At 37.2% G+C, this 18,145-nt stretch overlaps 1 protein-coding gene across 2 annotated transcripts in view; it reads right to left on the bottom strand.

Moving 5' to 3' along the window:
* The window catches only part of GNPTAB (N-acetylglucosamine-1-phosphate transferase subunits alpha and beta), an 86,249-nt gene that overhangs the window by 60,427 nt on the left and 7,677 nt on the right, over nucleotides 1-18,145 (bottom strand). For both annotated transcript variants that reach the window (XM_074271396.1, XM_074271395.1), the window contains exon 2: nucleotides 7,424-7,509. In XM_074271396.1, the coding sequence (XP_074127497.1) occupies nucleotides 7,424-7,509 (86 nt within the window). The remainder of the gene's footprint in view (nucleotides 1-7,423; nucleotides 7,510-18,145) is intronic.

Here is an 18,145-nt window from a genome sequence, read left to right on the forward strand (position 1 = left end):
ATACACATTTCCAAAACAATGAAACTTCTTTGACTTAAATCAAACTAGGGAAAGAGCTATCTGAAACAGCAAAAAGTGAAGTTTTTAACCAATATATGTGTAGGATTAGTATCCTGGGACCATCGATTTATGTCTCAGTTTGGGATTTTGCATTTACATACAACAAATGTATCTATCTCCAAAGCATTCAATCATTTATGGGGGGGAAAAAAAAAAAAAGATAAATGGGAGAGGATAACTTTCCCTTTATACCCCCCCAAAAAAATAAATAAATAAATTCGTAATATAGTCATTTAAATAGTCAGCTATCCAATGCTTTTAAAATTATTCAATTGATAATCAACTGATTTAAAGCCCGACAAGCAAGATACAGATCCTTCGCTAAGGAAGCATGCAGGTGCTTGAGGACAAAATTAATGAAGAAAAATGGAAATTAGCAAAATAATTATTTGAATGTTTATTGAATGTGCCATCTTTAAAATTCTATGAATGTTTTTCCATTTTTCAGCTTAATTTTTTTTTCCCCCAAAAATAGTGGAAATCTTTTTTCTAAATTATCACAAATGCCAAATCAACAGGTTCTCTGGTCTGCTTCTGAATGATTATAAAAATGCAGTTTATACATTTATAAATGTAGATCTAGAGCAGAGACTACTTCAGCTCTCTTGGGTCAGGAACCCTTTGGGATAAATAAATCCAATAGAGGATTTATGGAAGGACATGAACTAAAATTACAGAATCAATCAATCAATAAGATTTATTAAATACTCTGCACAATGAAGATAGGGATACTCTATAATGTACTAGACAAAGTATAGGTTAAAAATGGAACAAAGGCCATGCAAGAGTTACACATCTAAAAGCCCTGAGAAATGACCAATTTCCTGGCAACTAGGGCATAAAAAGAAAACACTGGGGTACAAAGTATTCATTCTGTGATGAAAGAGAAGGAAGAGAAATTTTTTTCTCGTGATCCTCTCTTTCCTCCATGACTTCTCAAGCTTGGGATTTTTTTTTTTTTTTGCTCATGTCCTCATATAAATTCTCCAAAGAAGATCCTTTCATGACTAAAGGCTTTCTTAGAGCTTTTTCTCTTTTTGCTATCCCTTCATTCTGGTATCCCCTCACTCAGAAGACTCATCTGTTAAGCCTTAATTGCCATATAACCAATCCACGTCTTTCTCTGATCCCCTATTTCCTGGATATTATTGATGTCTCTTCTTGTAAGTAAATTATCTTTGCGATATGCTGTGTTTGCACATATTCACCAGGTGTCTCTCTGCTGTCTTGTAAATTGTTAATAGTCCGAAGTCTTCAAATACTGGGGCATTCTATGATTCATAATCACATAATATTCCACATAGGAAAATTTAACAGAAAATGTCAAGACTAAAATCTCAGATTTCTCAATTCCCAGTCCAAGAGCTTTCAACATCAAATGGATAAAGAAATGGTCAGAGGACTTTTTGGACGAGCATGGATTAAGAGGCTGTGCCAGACAAACCTCATTCTTCTTTGTTTAGGGTTGAGTGATACATCAGGGAAAGACTTTAGGATGGTATACCTGTTTCTCAGCAAAGAATATGACAAAATGCTGAGTTTAGTACTTTTCCATATGAGTTTTCAAGTAAGCAAGGTTGTTAGAATCAAGCCTAGAAATGGGCAAATATTGTCCTGACTTTTTTGAAAATGGAAAATGGAAAAAAAAAAGGCAGTCTTCAAATGCTAGAGGACAGCAAACTTAATTTCAATTTCCGGCTGAGTTTTGCAACAATATCAAAGGGATGACTGGGAGGAATTTATTATGAGAGGCTGTGAATAGTAAATACATAACTTCTTCAAGAACATATCAGGTTAAATTAACAACAAATAGCATTTAGTAGGCTGGTCAAACACAGAAAGACTGACACCTGGGTTTTTTCACTTAATATTGCAGTCTCATGCTATCCTTGCAGACAAGATGAAAAGACATGGGTTAGAGAAGATAATATAGATACGTAGATCTGGAACCAAAAAATGGTCTTTATGAAATTAATATCAGCTGGAGGATGGTCTACAGTATCCCAAGCATCTCTCCTTAAGTGCAAAGACTATTTTCTTATGTTTCTTTGTATTCTTAATGCTTAGCACTGCGTCAGGCACATGATAGACACTTAACAAATGCTTGTTGACTTGCAGAAACCAAAGCTCAAAAAGATTAAATGATTTGGTTGGATTTATATTAATATTAACATCAGCCTTTGAAATAATCTGATTCTTTTTTTAAAAATGACCAAAGTTTGATATGAAAGCTAGGTGTAAAAAGATGTTTTCACGTATTTGCTCTTAAAGATTATTTCTAAAAACACAAATACCAATTCTTCTAGTTAGGATAAAGAGTATTAAGTATCCATCTGTTAACACTGAGGTTCTTGGAAGAGGATGGGGAAGAGCACAGTCGGACCATATCACGTGATAGCGTGTCCAGAATGTAGGCGAGACGGAATTAGTTCTGCTGTCCTCTCCCCCAGTCAGATGATCTCAGAGTTATAGGGTCAGTTACTGTATCCTCCATGTTAAAAAGAACATGTGGACAAAGCGGAGGTGATAATTAAGAGAGTAAAAGGCCTGGAGATCACATCTGTCATTCCCACAGGAAAAGGCCCTGCTGATGTTTTAGTCTCATGAAGTACTGGGGAAAATGATACCCCACCATGTAGCTATTCAAGGACCTGATGCTTGTCACTTAAAAGGGGGTTCTGCCTTGTCTTGCTTGGCTCTAAGAGGCAGAACCAGGAACATTGGCTAACAACTGTTAAGAGAATTCTATCAATGGCCTGGCCATGGGGCATCAGAGGCAGGAAATACCCTCTACCAAAGAGGCAGCTTGAGGGAGTGGAGAGTCACCTTGCTGGAGAAGATGAGTCCTTCAACTAACATCAGTTATATCAGAAATAGGACTTGAACTCAGGTTTTTCTGAGTATAGCCAGCTTTCTTCCACACCACACTATTGTTTCTTAACATAATGGAGATGTTAATAGTAGACTGGGCTGACAGATTAGGCAGTGAGTTTCCTGTCACTGGAGATTTCTCAAATAGAAGCTAGATAATAAGTTGGGGAGGCTGTAGGGGAGCTCCAGGGAGGGCTGGCAAACAAGCCATGAGGATTTCTTTTTCAAGACTGTATTTTCATTCCCCTGCCAAAGAAGCTAGGAAGAATGGCCTTTTATGGCCTAGCACAGTTCTGGCAGGCAAAAGATCCTAGTAATCAATCCCAAACTGATGATCAGTAATCACTCCCAAAGGGAAGTACTTATAACCTTTAGAGTTCAGGGAGGAAGCTAAATCTTAACACTATAAACAGCCCAATCTGGTCTAATCCCATAAATACTTGATTATTACTATTGTGAAATATTTCCTAGTGCAAATTTTAACCTTCCTAGAAGCTTCCACTGCATACTGTTAAGTATGGGGTTACCTAATCTCATTCAATTTTTTCTGCTCCAAGTTTTGGAATAAGAGCTCTTTATCTTCACCTGAAAGAAATCCTCAAGGCTGCACTGATGCAAACCAAAAAAAAAGTCAGTATTCCCATATATTTCTGGTAAGAAAGCCATTAAATCCTATTAATTGTCTTCATGTGGTTTAGTGATCCGGGATGTACAGTTTTAATCTCTGGCTTTCACCTTCCACTGAGACATGGAATCAAAGAATCCAAACCCCCCAATTTTACACATAAATGAGTAAAAGTGTTTTTGAAATCAAAGCCTCTAAGCAAAATATCTTGATTGAGGTCACCTAAATAGTTGCCAGCAGAACCAGATTAATTTTAACATTAGCCGAAGTAAAATGCAAAGATGATAAATCTGATGGTTAAAAAAATAAATAAATAAATAAGCTTCACATGAAAACCAGATCATGTGAAAAGTTATTTTGACATATTGGGTTATAAAATGAAATCACAATTTGCCCAGCTAAGGAGGCTCGTGCCAAATATTAATTCTTCTAGGGCAGATAAACAGTATCCGAGTCATTTTCTTGCACCCACTACAATCACATGACTTCCTCAAGGTCAGTGAGTCAGTTGGCAGTTTCTCTAAGATTAGACTCTGGCTTTTCTATCTGAGGCTTTGTTCCAACCACTAAAACCACTATTTTCAGTTTCCAGATAGGTAGACTATTAGAAACAAAGCATGTCTCAGAGATGACATCTACATCATCTGTGACTCAGGCTTGATCATTATCTAATGTCAGGAAGCATTAAAAATAATTTTTTGGTAAAATTAAAAGATCTTTCTAAAAGATCTTAGAAAAATTGTAACAGAATACTACGGAACTTAAAATCACAGAGCTCAAGAGACGTTCCATTTACAAATGAGGAAGGCATGGTGACAACAGGCTACCAGTGATACATTCAAATTCAACAAGCTTTCAGGGCTTATGGGAAGGCCTCCTGTCCTCCCTGGCAATCTGGCTTCCAAATGCATTATCACACAAAAGGAACTGCTCTCAGCACAGTGGCCAAGGATCTTTTAAAATGTCAAATCTAATGTTTTTTTTCTCAGTCTTCACCCCACTCAAGGGCAACCCTCTCTTCCAGGATACTCTCTTCCCATCTTTCTGGCTAGTCCACAGAGTCCATGTTGACTTAACAACCAGGATACACTCCTTGACTGTGAGTACTGGCCAAAGTTTTATGCTAAATCCTCCTCTTCTCTCCCTCCACACTCTCCCTCAGCAATCTATGATACGCCCATAGAGGCAGGTGACTCATAAATATACACGGCCAATACTGTCTGTCTCCTGAGCTTCACCACATCACCAAGAGACTGTAGGACATTTCAAACTGGACAGCCCAGACACATCTCAAAATCCGAACTTCCCTCTCTCTTCCAGACATCCCTATTTCTCTCCTGGCCATCACGCTCCTATTTTTCAAATTCATTATCACAAGCATTAGCCAAGGTCATTGCACCTCACCCCTTCATTCCAATCACTCTGCTACCACTGTAGCTCAGGAATTTGTCACTCAGGTGATTCAAGGGCCTCCTACCCGGGATTCTTTCCTCAGGTTCCTCCCACTGCCCAGTAGCCTACAGTATGCTGCAGTAAGGTTTAGGCTTAGGGTACAGAGTCAGTTATAATCTGGCCCCAGTCCATCGTGCTAGTCTCATTGAATAGTACTTCTTCCTCCATGCCCCCCATCATTCTTTGGCCACCCAAGCTGGCTTCCTCTCTACTTCTGACTCATCTCTGCTTCTACCGCTTTGCCCTGGTTGCCCCCCTTCTTGGTTTCTCCTTCGGAGGATTCCTCTCTTACTTCCTGCCCAGCTGCAGCAAAACCTCTGTCTGAGGCAATGGGAAGAAGCTGCAGAGAAGCACATTTAAGATTTCTCCCTCCACAAAGGCCCAGAAGCCTTAAAAAAAAAAAAAAAAAAAAAAAGAGCCCAGCTGAGCACTTAAGGATGCAGAGACTGAGAGGCAGGCAAAGTCATCGATAAAAATGAACAAGGTAAAAGGGTTAGTGAAGAAGACAAAAGCTTTGGTCACACTGAGCATGAGGAGTTAGCAGGAGAGCCAGATTTCAGAATTTCCAAAAAGAGATTGAAAAATTATTCTAATTTTTTTATGTAAAAGAATTTTATAGATAAATGTCATTCTTTTCATTTTTCAACTTTTATTCAAATTAGCAGAAAATGCATACAAGCTTAAGCATTATCTATTAAAGCTTAAAATGTCCACAGAATTTTTTTATTATAGCTTTTTATTTACCAGATAGATGCATGAGTAATTTTACAGCATTTGACAATTCCCAAACCTTTTGTTCCAATTTTTCCCCTCCTTGCCCCCACCCCCCTCCCCCAGATGGCAGGTTGACCAATATAAATATGCAGAACAAAATTTTTAGAAGTTGCTGAAACCTTTGCATATTATAATCCATCTGCAGCTATAATGTTCCGGCTAGCTTTCTGGAGATCCTCCAAATGGACCTTGATTTCAGCAAAATAATCACCACATGAAAAGTCAGGAATAAAGTTCAAAGTCTTTATTATCTCCTTCACCTGGGGCCAAGCTAGCTTTCTGGGGGACCTTCAGATGGGCCTTGGTCTTAGTGGAATGCAGGAGGCAACAGATTAAGGGAGATCCACTTCTTCACTAAAACCAAGGACCTTCAGATGGGTCTTGGTCTTACTGGAGAAGTGAAGGAGGAAGGACAGCCACCATAAGGGTCTTTATGTTAGAGTCCTCCAGCCTCCAGTCCCTCTGTCTCCTCTATCTCCGAGTTTGTCTCTAAGTCTGACTCTGACCTCTTAAATACTCTATTACAATTAAATCCATTCATCATACTGAATATAAGTCAATCATATCACTTAGGGAACTATTATCTATTGTAAGATTAAATCAATCATACTGAATTAGAGAACTATTAATCACCATGCTAAACCAGCTAACTTATCAATTATAATTGATATCAATTATCAATTCCACTGAGTTAACACCTTGTTGTAAGAATCCTAGCCTCAAGTATATTTCTCTTTTTTTTTCCCAGAGGCTTGGGGTTAAGTGACTTGCCCAGGGTCACACAGCTAGGAAGTCTTAAGTGTCTGAGACCAAATTCGAACTCGGGTCCTCCTGAATTCAAGGTTGGTGCTCTATCCACTGCGCCACCTAGCTGCCCCCTCAAGTATATTTCTCCAGAGTTCTGGCCCATTACATGTAGTTTTTGCTAGCAATTTGAAATACATTGTCATAAAAACCAAAGATGCTTAAAGCTATCTAAAATTAGGATAACATAGATACATAAAATCAATACATACAAACACATGTATTTAAAGACTATCTTAATATCCAATTTTCTAAGCATCTAATTTCTTTGCAAAATATCAGGGGATAATAAATTTGGAGCTGGAAAGGACCTCACATGTTATGGAGTTCACCTTCACCCTTTCATTGTACAGACGAGAAAAATGATGTTAAAAAAGTAAAGTAAGAGTCACATGGTTAATACAAGTCTGAGTTAGGGTCTGAATCTGTATCTTCTTGACATTTAGACTAAATGTCAAGCAGTACCCACTGTTCCATGCCGCCTCTGTAATTAGAGGCAGCTAACAGCCTAACAAACCTAAACAATGAATGATAAGTAGGAGAAACATTGGAAGGTAACTATTCTAGAAAAGTTGCTACCTTACCTACATCACAGAGATTTCCCAATCCACATGTAAATTTAGCTCAAGTACATGGGTGATGTCTAAACTAGTTTAGAGTTCAACAAGGCACTAAAATTCTCCGTATTTCATTGAACACACATATTACATACTTCTATAGACAGATACTTGCAGAACTTTTCATTTGTGTATAACAAAGAATGACATGCTATCTTACAAAGGAAAGTTACAAGATGGACTCTAGAAATCCAAAAATAATCTTCAAAATAAATCTTACCTATTCTGAAAAGACTTTCCAGCAATGTTATCTCTATATGAATCAAATAGAACATGATATTGGTCCCGGCTCCATTCCAGAACAACCTGAAAAAGAAAATTATTAGGTCATAGTACATCTTCTTAATATCAAAGAATAATAGAATTGTTATTTCTGTCCCCTCCCCCTACACCCATCTTTGGGGAGAGGCCCTGCTTCCAAATATACTTTCAAAGATCTCCCAAGTGTGATTACCCCTAAATTAACATATCTATTATGAGTTCTTTGAAGTCAAATTCTATCTTTTATCTTTTCCTGTATCTCTAGCACTTAGCACAATGCCTGGCATGTGGGAGGCACTTCATAAATGCTTATTGATTGACAGATTGAAGAAGGTGGTAATGAAAGAGCTTAACAGTTGCTGCTTTTATGGCACAGTAATTATTTTTATCATTATCTTATCAACATATTATCAAAATATGAAGTTAAAAACATTTTTAATGTATTTATATTGATACTTCTATAAAAATTATGGCTATTGCTCTAAAGACTGCCCCTCAGTATAGCAATGCTCCAATTCCACAATCCAAATCCTGTCAGAGATTTTGCAACAGAACAGAGACCATAGTTCCATTTCTTTCAAACACCTCCTTTGTAAAGCAGTTTACAAACTTTAAAGCCTCACATACATGCTAGCTTAAAAAAGCAAAACAAACAAACAAACAAAAAAAAACCTTGTTACTCCTAATAATAACCCTAAAAATAACCTCTCCATTCTATGAGCCATTAGGCCTGGTGTTTCTCATGCTATGCCAGGAAAGCATAAGCTTGGCCCAGTTAGAGAAAGCAGCAAAGGCTTCACTATGGAGAAGGGCAATGAATCCAGGTGCCTGCTGTGGGCTCTGTCCTGTACTAGGGGAAAGGGGACAAAAACAAAGAATGGAGTAATCCCAAGAAGCTTACATTCTAAGGGAGGAAACAAGTATATCTAAAACCATTGACTGCATAACTGAACTGAATAAGCACAAATATACATAAACATAAGGGACTCTGGCATGGAGAAAACAGGTGGGAAGATCGGGAAAGCCTTCATGCTCAAATTGGGAAAACTCCAGGAGTGGTTTATGAGTATGGTGAATAGAGAGAAAACTAAAAGGGGAGAGAATGGCTTCTAGTCTCCCTATCTGTGCTCATGGCGAGCAATCTAAATAACATCTTCACCTCGCAGAAGGTAGAACCCATGCATTCCCTAAACCACCTCCTCTTACTATGTACAAGGGCCAAGATTCATCCTGATCTGTATCTGACCACTGGACTCAGACGGCTCCATGCCCTTGCACAATCCCCCCTCATTTAAGCCCAATTCACTTACACGTCTGGCATCATGGTCTCTTCAAGAACAAAGAACAAACAACAACTGTGTACATATAACAGATGCCAAATGATGGTTTGTTGATGCCTCTGATTTGTTTCCAATTCTTTCATGTGTCTAAGACTGATCCACCTTATGACTCATCTTTTACCCAACAGGTCAGACACCAGCCTGTCTTACACTTGCTTTTTATACAAATACATATGAAACTTGGCTGAAGTGAACAGAAATCTGGGCTCAATCCTGCTTCTCAGGATTGCTGACACACATTTGCCATGGGACCCTGGGCAAGGGACCCCTGCCTACTCCCTAAGACTAGAAATTGTGAAGAAGGTACAGATCTGCTGTGATAGAGGGAGTTTTACTCATTCTGGTTTTCCCTACATCAATTAATTCACAAGTCTAACCCCTAACTGCATCCCCCACACACATACACATTTGTGAGCACATGTTCCATTTTTCTATATCTGGTACTATGCCTATTTTAAATTAATTTATTAAGTAGTTACAATATGCAAGACGTTGTCAATCATAAGACCATCCCTGCCCTCAAGGACACATGTGCAAATTCACTTAATCATTTCTTTCATCAGATAAATTCATCTGAAGGTTTTCAAATTGCTTCCATTATATACACTAACCAAGCCAGCAAAGGAGAAGTTGGCCTTTTTGAACACTTTCACCGATTTTCTGGAAACTGTCATGCATAAAAACAAGGAGAATTCCTTAGGGATTAGAGTTGCTCTTTTTCTTGCATGCTGCAGCTTGCCTCCTCTTTTTCTTTAATCCCATGGGCACCTCTGATTAGCCTTAACTCTTAGAACACTACAGCTAATTTTTGTAACAAACTAGAGAAGATCTCAGTAAGTATGTTTTGGATTTGGAAATAATTACATGTGTGTATGTGTGTTCATATATATATATACATGTACACATGTGTGTATACACATCTTATACACACACACACACACACACACACACACACACACACACACAGAGGCACCAGCTAAAAGATTTCAGTTTAGATAAAGGGGCTGGAGAAAGGGCAGCCTGTGATCACAAGGCTTTAGTTCCCATGATCAAGTTGCAACCCATATTTAACTCATTAAGGGTTTGCAAAAAGTTCCAGAAGGCAAACTCCTTTTCACAGTCTCAAAAAGAGAGAGTTAAGCACATGAAGCAGAATATTTTCTGGCTATGGGGCCCACTATTCACCAAACTGCTCTCCTAAATTGCTACCATCCATCTCCTGCCCCCATCCTTGTCCTTGTCGGTTGTCTGGTGCTTTCAGGGAAGAAAAGTTCATTCATTCATGATAAGAATGCCATGGCCAGCTGGAGCCTAGGATTTGTCCAGCACTGGACTAGGGAACCACTTCACACAGTTATCTAATGGAATGAAATACTCTCAACACTCTAAGGGACCTCAGAAACAAGCAATCTCATCCCTGATTAAGTGTGAAATAGTACCTCAGAGCTATTTTAATGTGCCCTTCTCTAATCAATAGTGATTTAAGAGTCCAGCTTCTCAAACTGGCGGTTATGGAACCATAAGGAGTCTCATAACTGAATGTGAGGGTTGCAAATTTGTAATTTATTGTCAGTAAATATTTGATTTGGATACTATTTTATACACTACATACCCAAGGTCACAAATGAAAAACATTTAAGAAGTCCCGATTTAGAGCATTTTATCAGTTGACTATATATAGCTTCAATTTCTTCTTCTGAAATCTGCTTATTTATATCTTTTGACCAACTATCAATTGGGGAATGGCTCTTAATTTTATAAACTTGACTCTATTCTCTATATATCTGAGAAATGAGGCCTATGCCAAAGAAACCTGTTATAAAATTTTCTGATATTATTTCATTGTCTTTGGTACTGCTGTATGCATAGTTTCCCAGATTATTTTTTATTTGATTTTATTTTGTCTATCCCTGACTATTTTTATTTTATCTAAAGCACATTAAATTATGCTCCAACCATTTATTTTAACTCTGAGTGTGTTTCTATTTCAAATTTTATAAACATTTTGGTTTCTAATCCATTATGTAGTCTATTTTATGGGTAAACTCATCATATTCACAGTAATGATTACTGTATTATTTTCCTTCATCCCATTTTCTTGTTTATCCTTCTCCTCCTATTCTTCAAAATTCTATTTTACTTTGAACCACTGCCTTCCTTAATATGCCCCTCCATACAAGTATATTCTCCCTCTTTGAACAATTCCCATAAGGTTCAAGTACTATGCACCATTTCTCCCCATTTCCCCCTTCATTGTCAAAGATCTTCTTCATACTCCTAGCAAAGTCTGTTCTTGGCAAGGTCACACCACTCACTCAATCACCACATCCTATTCCAGATATCCACCATGACCACCTTTAGTTAGCAGGCCCCTTTTGGAAAATCATGACCTTTGCTATTTCAATTTCTGTGTTATCCCTCCTGTTCTTCCACAGCAGTCAAAGCTGTAAGCACAACCATCGTTCCTTCCAGTACCCTAAGATGCAGCTCAACTTAAGCTAGATGGACTGAATTGATGGTCAGAAGCCAGGGATAACCTTAGTTATTTAGGGTATAGTCTCCTTCTTAGGCATTTCTTGTTTGTTCTTTTGGTCCCAAATCCATTCTCCTTGGCAAAGAGAACAAAAGTTATTAAGAATAGAGCTGCTCGCTCTTTTCGTAGTGACTAGAAACTGGAAGATGAATGGATGTCCATCAATTGGAGAATGGTTGGGTAAATTGTGGTATATGAAGGTTATGGAATATTATTGCTCTGTAAGAAATGACCAGCAGGAGGAATACAGAGAGGCTTGGAGAGACTTACATCAACTGATGCTGAGAGAAATGAATAGAACCAGAAGATCGCTGTACACTCCAACAACAATACTGTATGAGGATGTATTCTGATGGAAGTGGATATCTTCAACATAAAGAAGATCCAACTCACTTCCAGTTGATCAATGATGGACAGAAACAACTACATCCAGAGAAGGAACACAGGGAAGTGAATGTAAAATATTAGCACTACTGTCTATCTACCCAGGTTACTTATACCTTCGGAATCTAATACTTAATTAACGTGCTACAAGAAAATTGGATTTACATACATATATTATATCTAGGTTATACTGTAACACATGTAAAATGTATGGGATTTCCTGTCATCAGGGGGAGGGAATAAAGGGAGGGAGGGGAAAATCTGGAAAAATGAATACAAGGGATAATGTTATAAAAAAATTACTCATGCATATATACTGTCAAAAAAAATTTATAATTATAAAATTAATTAAAAAAAAAAAAAAAAAAAGAATGGAGCTGCTCAGGGGTCTTTTTGTGATCAGTAATTAGTCCCTTCTTAGAGAAACATGCTACCTACCTTTCTCTTCCTTTTTCATAACAAACTGAAGTCCTGAGAATGAAACATCACTATTTATACAGAAATAGTACTGTTTCTGAGGGATATTGGGACTGAAGCAAACCACAAAAATTTCAATACTGCTTCCCCCAATTAACATATGGCCATGTGTTTTCTATATATAAAAACAATAAAAAAGATATGGTTAAAAGGGGTAGAAAAAAAGAGAAAAAACTAAACAACCCAGATTTTCAAATTTGAAGCTCCTGGGTGAAAAAGCTGTCCCTTGGTCCACAAGGGATCCTCAACTTGGGGCACTCCTTGTCCATTTCACTCCATGGCTTCCTTGTGATATTTCCTGTTCTGTCAAATCCTTTATCTCTTATAATCTGGGTGTACTTTTCACATTTTTGTAACTTGTCTTTTCAGAAAGGAAACCTTGTCACAATGGAAAAAAGACTTGGCCTTAAAACCAGGGAACCCTGGGATCAAGCTCTGTTTCTGACTCACAGTTGGCTGTGGGACTTTAAGCAAGTCACTATAACTCAATGCTCTCTGGGCAATCCTACAAGACTATTTCTCATAGAGAGAGTGCTAATTTGCATCCCCTCCTCAAGGAGCTCCTTGCCTGTTTGCTTATATCATATCTGAAGACTAAGACCAAACCTTACTCTTCTTGGTATATCCATCCTAACACTGTGGTATAGTGCTGTTTACGTAGCATGAAGTTCTCTGGATCTCTGAACACAGAAGTGCAGCTATTTATACTCTGTCATCGCTGATTGCAACTCTTCACAGGTTTGTATTTAGTCTTCCACAAGCCCCCCTGAATTCTTTCTCTGCTTTTTGTACTCTTTTTTTTTTTTTTTTTAGCCATTTCATACTCAGGGTGTCCATTCATTACTCCTTGCAATATGGTGATTCAAGGCAATTCCAATAAATGGGATGGAAAATCCATGCAGAAGGAGAACTATGAAAACGGAATGTGAATCAAAACATAGCATTTTCCCCTTTTTTAATATTTTTGTTTTGTTTTGTTTCTCATGGTTTTTTCTCCTCTTGGTCTGATTTTTCTTGCACAATATGACAAATATAAAAATATGTCTAAAAAATTTCACAAGCTATAAAACTGTACACACACCCTTTGGCCCAGCAGCACTACTGGGTCTCTATTCTAAGGAAATCATAAAGAAGGGGAAAGCACCATATATGCAAAAATGTAGCAGATTTTTTTGTGGTAGCAAGTATTGGAAAATAAGTGGATGCCCATCAATTGGGGAATGGCTGAATAAGTTGTGGTATAGGAAGGTAATGCAATATTACTGTTCTATAAAAAATGAGAACTGATTTTAGAAAGACCTGGAAAGATTTACATGAACTGAAGCTGAGTGAAAGGAGCAGAACCAGGAATACACAGTACACAGTAAAAGCAAGATTTTGCAATGAAAGACTTGGTTCTTCTCAGCAGTTCAGTGATCCAAGACAATTCTAATGAAGTTTGGATAGAAAATGCCATCTGCATCCACAAAGAGAACTATGGCAATTAAATGTAAATCAGTACATGCTATGTTCATTTCTTTTTTCTGTTTTTTTTCACTCTCAAAGTTTTTCCTTTTTGTTCTGACTTTTCTCTCCCAACATGATTCATAAAGAAATATTTATTTAAAAAGTTAATATACAGGCAGCTAGGTGGCATAGTGGATAGAGCACCAGCCCTGAAGTCAGGAGGACCTGAGTTCAAATCTGCCCTGAGACACTTAACACTTCCTAGCTGTGTGACTTGAGGCAAGTTACTTAATCCCAATTGCCTCAGCAAAAAAAAAAAAAAAAGTTAATACACATGTACAATCAGAAAAAATAAAAATAAAAAAAAGAATTGCACATTAAAAAAGAAGTTGAAGGAATCTTACAGCATTTCAAAATGTGATGCAATTAGTACAATATGATCCATAAAAAAAGGAAATATCTGGACAACTGTAATTAGAGAATGAATTCTTTCACTTCTTAAAATTTTGCATAGAACATAACTTATAACAAATACTTTGATGAATATGTCTTTGTTTTACATTTTAGTTTTTTTATAATTACAAACTACAATAATACTTAAGAGTCACAGGTCTTGGGCATAAATCCTGGCTCTGTCATTATTGCCTACACATTTGTAGGTAGTTTCCTTCTACCTCTCAATCAATGAAGCAAAATTTTCACTCAAAACCACTTTCTCCATTTACATTTTATAAAACACAAAGGATTCCCAACTCTACAGCCAGATTTATACCTCACACAATAAAAATGTGGTCATTCAACTAGATTTACTGGATCAGGTAGCTTCTTTTCTAATATTATGCTATATAGCATGTTTCAATTTAATAGCATGGGAGTGGCAGTCCCTTAAAAAGTAATGTCAACAGTATAAAAGTCAGGCTGGCATTTGAGTAGTAGAGACAAAAGTTTTTTTTAGTTACTTAAGTGTTAAGTGGATCAAAGGTGAGAGGACTGGCAAGAGAAAAGAAGATAAGAATGGCTGGTAAATGGAGAAGGCCCAACTTCCCAATCTTTATCCTTCTGTTTCTCTGTAGAGAAGGATCTTGAGGCAAGAATAAAGAACCAAAGTAGTTAACAAGGAACTAAAAACCAAAATAAATAGACAGTGAGAAGGCAGAACTGTACCAAAGTCAGAGGAACTAAATCCAGGGCACTAAGAGAACAGTAACTCCTGAGCTACTGGAACAATCACGGGTAACTAGAGATGTTTCAAGAATAGCAGATAATGATCCTGCTCTGTGAGTCTGACTTTTATTACTGGAAAAATTCTAACGTGTATGATTAAATAATCAATCAAAGTTTATTAAATACCTCTCACGTGCCTGGCACTATACTAAATGCTTGAGGATACAAAAAGAGGCAAAGGACAGTCCCTGCCCTCAAGGAGCTAACAATCTGCAGGAAAACAATATTCAAAGACAGACAGAAAGCAATATGTGGAATAAATAGGGAATAACTGTAGAAGGGAAAACCCTGAGTGGAATTAAGAGGTCTTCGGTTGAAGGTAGAATTTTAGTTGAGGCTTAAAAGAAGCCAGGGATGCTTTGTGACTTTCTAGTGACAAAAGCATAGATCACTGAAAGTTTTCAATACAGCCAAAATGCTTTCCTCACAACTGTGGAAGGCAGGTAGAAACAAGCCTTTATTTCCTCCCTTTTAAGTTAAGTACTTTTCCCAAGGACAGTTCTCTGTCAGAGGTTGGATTCTAGGGTACTAAGAGAACAGTAACTCTTGAGGTACTGGAATAATCACAGTGTGTGTGTGTGTGTGTGTGTGTGTGTGTGTGTGTGTGTGTGTGTATGTGCGTGTGTGTGCGCGTGCGTGTGTGTGTGTGTGTGTGTGCGCGTGCGCGCACACACGCTTGTTTGTTTTTGTTATTTTTTTTAAGTTACAAACTAGTTAGATAAGGAGAAAGTTCCAGTTCTGGTAAACTTCAATTTCATCAAAGTACTTGATAATCTCTTATGCAATTCTTCTGAGTAAGATGACTAGATTGAGCTAAATAAATCAGGTAGATTCTAAGACAGAGGAATGACCAGATCCCAGAATATAGTCATTTAGGAGACTATATCAACTTGGAGAGAAAACTCTAATGGGCCAGTTTCCCAGGAATCTGTACTTTGAAGGCTGTATCACATTTTCATCAAGAACTAGGGATGAAGAAAATACTATCGTATGACTATCAAATTTGCAAATGACACAAACCTGGGAGAGATAAAATAATGGATGACAAGTCAGGATCTAAAAAAATTAGAATGTTAAAAAAAAAAAAAAAAAAGATCCTTGTCAACATCATTTGTTTCATAGCATTTATATTACCATCTCTTGCCTATCCCTTCTTTTCCTTTCCCAGTCTCACATAACAGAATATAGTCAATGTTCAATAAAAGCTTATTCCTTGATTTCAACAGGAGAAGATAATGGGTTTAAACTAACACATATGACAAAATGTAAGAGAAAGAAATGTAAAGTCCTACACTTAGTTTAAATAAAATTTTAAGAAGCCCAAACATTTTAGTATGAAGCACAAGATGGGGGAGGTTTGACTAGACATCAGCTCAGGAGACAAAGATCTCATGGTTTCGGTGAACTACAATTTCTCTGAGTCAACAGTGCAACTAAAAGAGTTATCATGATCTCAAGTTGCCTTCAGAGCAATCTTGTGGTCAGACCACAAAAAGGAGACATATGTTCATCTCTGAGTCCCACATTGTTACAAAGGAACCTGACTACAAGCAAGGAAAGGGGATAAAGATGAGAATCAGTTAAAGAACATGGAAATGTTGAACTGGATAGAGAAGACTTAAAGAAGGGACATGAGAAAAGTTTTCAAGTGGTTGAAGGAAACTCTCTGGAAGGATCAGAATCTTTCTTTCCTACCCAACTTCTCTCATACTAGGGAAACTCAACATTCATAAGGATTCTATTTCAAATGCCTTAACTCTTTAGTTCCTCAACTTCTTCACTTACCACAAGCTATTCCTTCACCCAGTCTCAGATACACACAGTCGATTCTATCCGTGTCATGACTCACTTCAGGTTCAATAATTGTGAAATCTCCTTCACTGACCATAATCTTAGTTTTTAACCTCTCATCCTTCATCTGTACATGACCTCCCATCAGTTCTCTTCCAGAAAAGCCATCTCCCTCTTCTCATCTTGACCCCTTGATGAATCAATCAATTCAATTCTATACTCTTCTCTTAAAACCACACTATCCCCTTCATCATATAGCTGATTATGTTCAATCAAGCCTCCCACCTTTCATCACCTGCATACCTACACAAAAATTGCTGAAAGAAGGTAGAAAGAATAATGCAACATTCAGGATTATTTGGAAATAGAAACAAAGGCTTCTTTCTTTCTTTCTTTCTTCCTTTCTTTCTTTTTGGACTAGCCCCATGGTTTCATTGGCATTTACTCTCAGGAAAGACACTCATTCTATCTACTCTGCAATATAGTAGTTATAGTAATAGCACTGAGAAGTTAAGTCACTTGTCCAGGGTCACACAACCAGTTCTTCATGTGAGACTTGAACTTATATTTTCATCTGAGATAGGCTCTCCATTCTTTAAGGAAAAGTTGCATTATTTCTTAAAAGAAAAAAAAAAAAAAAAAAAGTCCCACATATACCAAAACATTTAGAACAGTGTTTTTTGCGGTAACAAAAAACCAAGACCAAAATAGGTACTTGGCAATTAGGAAATGTCTGAATTGTGGCCTGTGACTGTAATGCAGTATCACGGGAAACAATGATTATGAGGAATGACTAATTACTGGAGTGAAGATACTCTGGAGGGTAGAATCTTATTCCAATACTGATTATTACATGCCCTCAGACATTTCTCTGAGTTCTAAAATTCTCTTGAACTGTAAATCTTTCTTAAAGTTTAAATCCAAGAAATCTCATAAACTATTCAATTCTGAATTTTTAGATTCTATATGTTTTAAGAACTCGTTCTTAGTTGTGAAGATAGAAAATATTTCTATTCAAAAGCCTTCAAACCCACCTTAGGATCAAGTGAAAGCCTAATCAAAAAGTGTAGTAAGTAATAAAATGGTGATGAATATAATCTTTGAAAGTTCCTAGCAAAAGAAAATTGAAAAAAAAAAAAATCAGAAGTGCTATGACAAAGAAGAAATGAACTGCCCTAAAATATTACTATACCACTACCTAACACTACTTATCCAAATTCCCTTTCTCCTTCTAGCCAAGCTGGTATTTCAAATCATTTAACACAGATGAGACTTTATGAGTCTTTCCCAAAAGTCTCTTGATACAATGAGCTCCTCCCTTGATCTTAGGTAACCTACAACTTAAATTCAAGAGATGCAGTGATATGCCATAACTCTCAGAGAAACTTTTCTAAAAGTGGGAAGAAACTTGGGATCATTAAAAATATGGGGCAATTCCCCTGAAGCAAACAATTCCACTTTACTGATCCTATTTGATTCCCTGTTC

Source organism: Sminthopsis crassicaudata, chromosome 5 (genome assembly GCF_048593235.1).
Source record: "Sminthopsis crassicaudata isolate SCR6 chromosome 5, ASM4859323v1, whole genome shotgun sequence".
In the NCBI taxonomy this organism is placed as follows: Eukaryota; Metazoa; Chordata; class Mammalia; order Dasyuromorphia; family Dasyuridae; genus Sminthopsis; species Sminthopsis crassicaudata.